This window comes from Aplysia californica, unplaced genomic scaffold, assembly GCF_000002075.1.
Source record: "Aplysia californica isolate F4 #8 unplaced genomic scaffold, AplCal3.0 scaffold00471, whole genome shotgun sequence".
NCBI lineage: Eukaryota > Metazoa > Mollusca > Gastropoda > Aplysiida > Aplysiidae > Aplysia > Aplysia californica.
The window spans coordinates 198,799-201,178 of record NW_004797741.1 but is presented as its reverse complement, the minus strand read 5'-3'; the positions used below and the strand labels follow the sequence as shown (position 1 = coordinate 201,178).

At 43.2% G+C, this 2,380-nt stretch overlaps 1 protein-coding gene across 1 annotated transcript in view; it reads right to left on the bottom strand.

The window, feature by feature from the left end:
• Positions 1-218: 218 nt before the first annotated feature.
• The window catches only part of LOC118478292 (putative uncharacterized protein DDB_G0291608), a 7,828-nt gene continuing 5,666 nt past the window's right edge, over positions 219-2,380 (bottom strand). The window contains exon 3 of the mRNA XM_035971612.1: positions 219-2,250. Within this exon, the coding sequence (XP_035827505.1) occupies positions 1,274-2,250 (977 nt within the window). The 3' untranslated portion in view covers positions 219-1,273. The remainder of the gene's footprint in view (positions 2,251-2,380) is intronic.

Genomic DNA, 2,380 nt, shown 5'->3' with positions numbered 1-2,380 from the left:
TCTCTCTGTCTGCCCCCCTCTCTCTCTCTCTCTCTCTCACCCATACTACATTCATGCTCGCATGAGCACATGCATACACATACATGTAAGGATAGAGATACGAGAAAGAGAGAGGGAGAGAGAGCGAGAGAGAGAGAGAGAGAGAGAGAGAGAGAGAGAGAGAGAGAGAGAGATAAAGGGGGGCAGGTGGAAGGGAAGGAGGTTGAGCAACAATTGGATTCTCAAAGCTGTTTACACCTTTCTTTATTTTTCTTTGATTGATCTTCCTGTTTGCTGTTTGGACAAAATACAGTAACACGAATTTCTTTAGAACAGAACTCAGGTAACACAGAGTCTAAGCCGCAAGTTTTTCGAATGGTGTTTATGTTGTTGATAGCGGCACTAAACAATTTCAATCACTTCTTTTTTTGGAAGTCAATAAAAACCCATTCCAATAACCATAACATTGAAGTCTATTTCTATATCGTCAACTTAATTACTGATTTTGGTATGAAAGGTTTTGAAAGTGGGGCTGGCCAGGACGGACACTGGAAAAACAAAACCACGTTGAAAACATCCTTAGGGACTGTAGCAAATTTCAAAGTTAATTGACTGTTCAGCCAAACTGGGAAATACGATATCATTATCGCATCATACGCGGTAACATTATGCGGAGAGTGCTTTTAAAACTTTTCGGATGGATACTTTAGGTTTCCTGAAAATCTGAAATTATTTTTAAATTGCAAACAAAAAATGTAGATATGATCACTTATGCCTAGTAAAAGGGTGAAACATGTCTTTAAGAAATGAACTTTCAATAACCTTCCATATTTTTCTGAACCAACTGGAATAATACAACTAATACAAATCTAAAATACTTTCAATAATATTGATTCCAAGGTACGCTTGGCATAATGCTATAATACATTAGGATCATTTGTTCAAGAATTTTGCCACAGCAAAGAAATTAAGCCATCGCGAAAACAAAAATAATACACGTTATATCTTTTTAAAAACTTTTTTTATATTTAAAGAAGCTGATAAGCCTGTGCAATTCAAGACTATGTCCATAGCTGTTGTCAGGGTGTATAGTGGTCAGTAGAATATGAAAGTTTTGTCACACATACAAGAAAGCAAGAAAGACTGTTCACCTTAACTCCTTTTCTATTTTCTGGTGCGGGGGTGATAGTGCTTTGTTTGTGGAGCCCGCGGGGGGGGGGGGAGGGCTGTTTTCCAAAGATAGCAGGGGATATTGCCTCAAAAAAGGGTTTCTCTGAGAATGTGCGTTTCATTTTTATCTATTGTACGAGCTATTGTCAAGCAGTGCCATCAGAGCGTCGACGTCAAGAACTTCATCAGAGGGAGAGGAACTCGGCGATGTCCTGGTGTTGTTCACTTGGTTCTGGGATGACGTCACCGGGTTGTTTGTCATGGAGTTCCCGCTCATCCCCGCCTGTGCCGGACGCGCGAAGGACGGGTTGTAGGACGCGGCGGTCCCTCTGGTCGGCTGGATCAAATTTCCGAGGTCAAAGGGCACTGCATTCTGAGTTGGCGTCTGTTGATTGTTGGGTGCTCGCGCGCGGGGCGAAACCTGGTCTCCCAGATTCAGCTCAGTTGTTGTGTGCAGTGAGAACGGTAATTTTTGCTGCTGCTGTTGCTGTTGATGTTGCTGCTGATGTTGCTGCTGCTGCTGCTGCTGCTGCTGCAGCTGCGAGGGCGTTTGAGTGGAATTTTGATAGGAGGTTGAAGTAGGAGGGTTTTGCCATTGAGAGACCCCCGGATAGACAGGCGTGTTCGTTGTGTTGTTGGGGTAAGGACTCTGGCCTGTACCCATGTGTCCGTTCGCCAGAGCTTGAGTTCCCCCATATGAGGCGGTTCCGGTGTGCCCATTAGCCATGGTGTGGTTATCCGTCATCGGATTACCGTTAGCCGTTGCATAGCCGTTTGTCATTATGTTCCCGTTAGCATTTAAGTAGCCGTTACCCAATCCCTGTCTATTAGCCATTACATTTCCGTTAGGAGTTACATGACTATTAGACATCGGGAGACCATTCCCCATGTTTTGAGTCATCCTTACGCTTCCATTTGCAAACCCATTGTAATTTCCTATGGCATGTCCACCATCCATACCAAATGACCTCCCATTGGACACGCAGTGAGAACTGGTCGGGTCCGACTCGGTAAGATCAGTTACTCGCATGTTGGACTTGAGTGCGGGCAAAGGAGCTGTGTCCAGGGAGGATTCGTTCAGTGAGGGAATTTTCTTTTGACCTGGAGAGAAATGACTGGATTTACTAAGCAATAATAGTATCTATCTATCTATCTATCTATCTATCTATCTATCTATCTATCTATCTATCTATCTATCTATCTATCTATCTATCTATCTATCCATCTATCT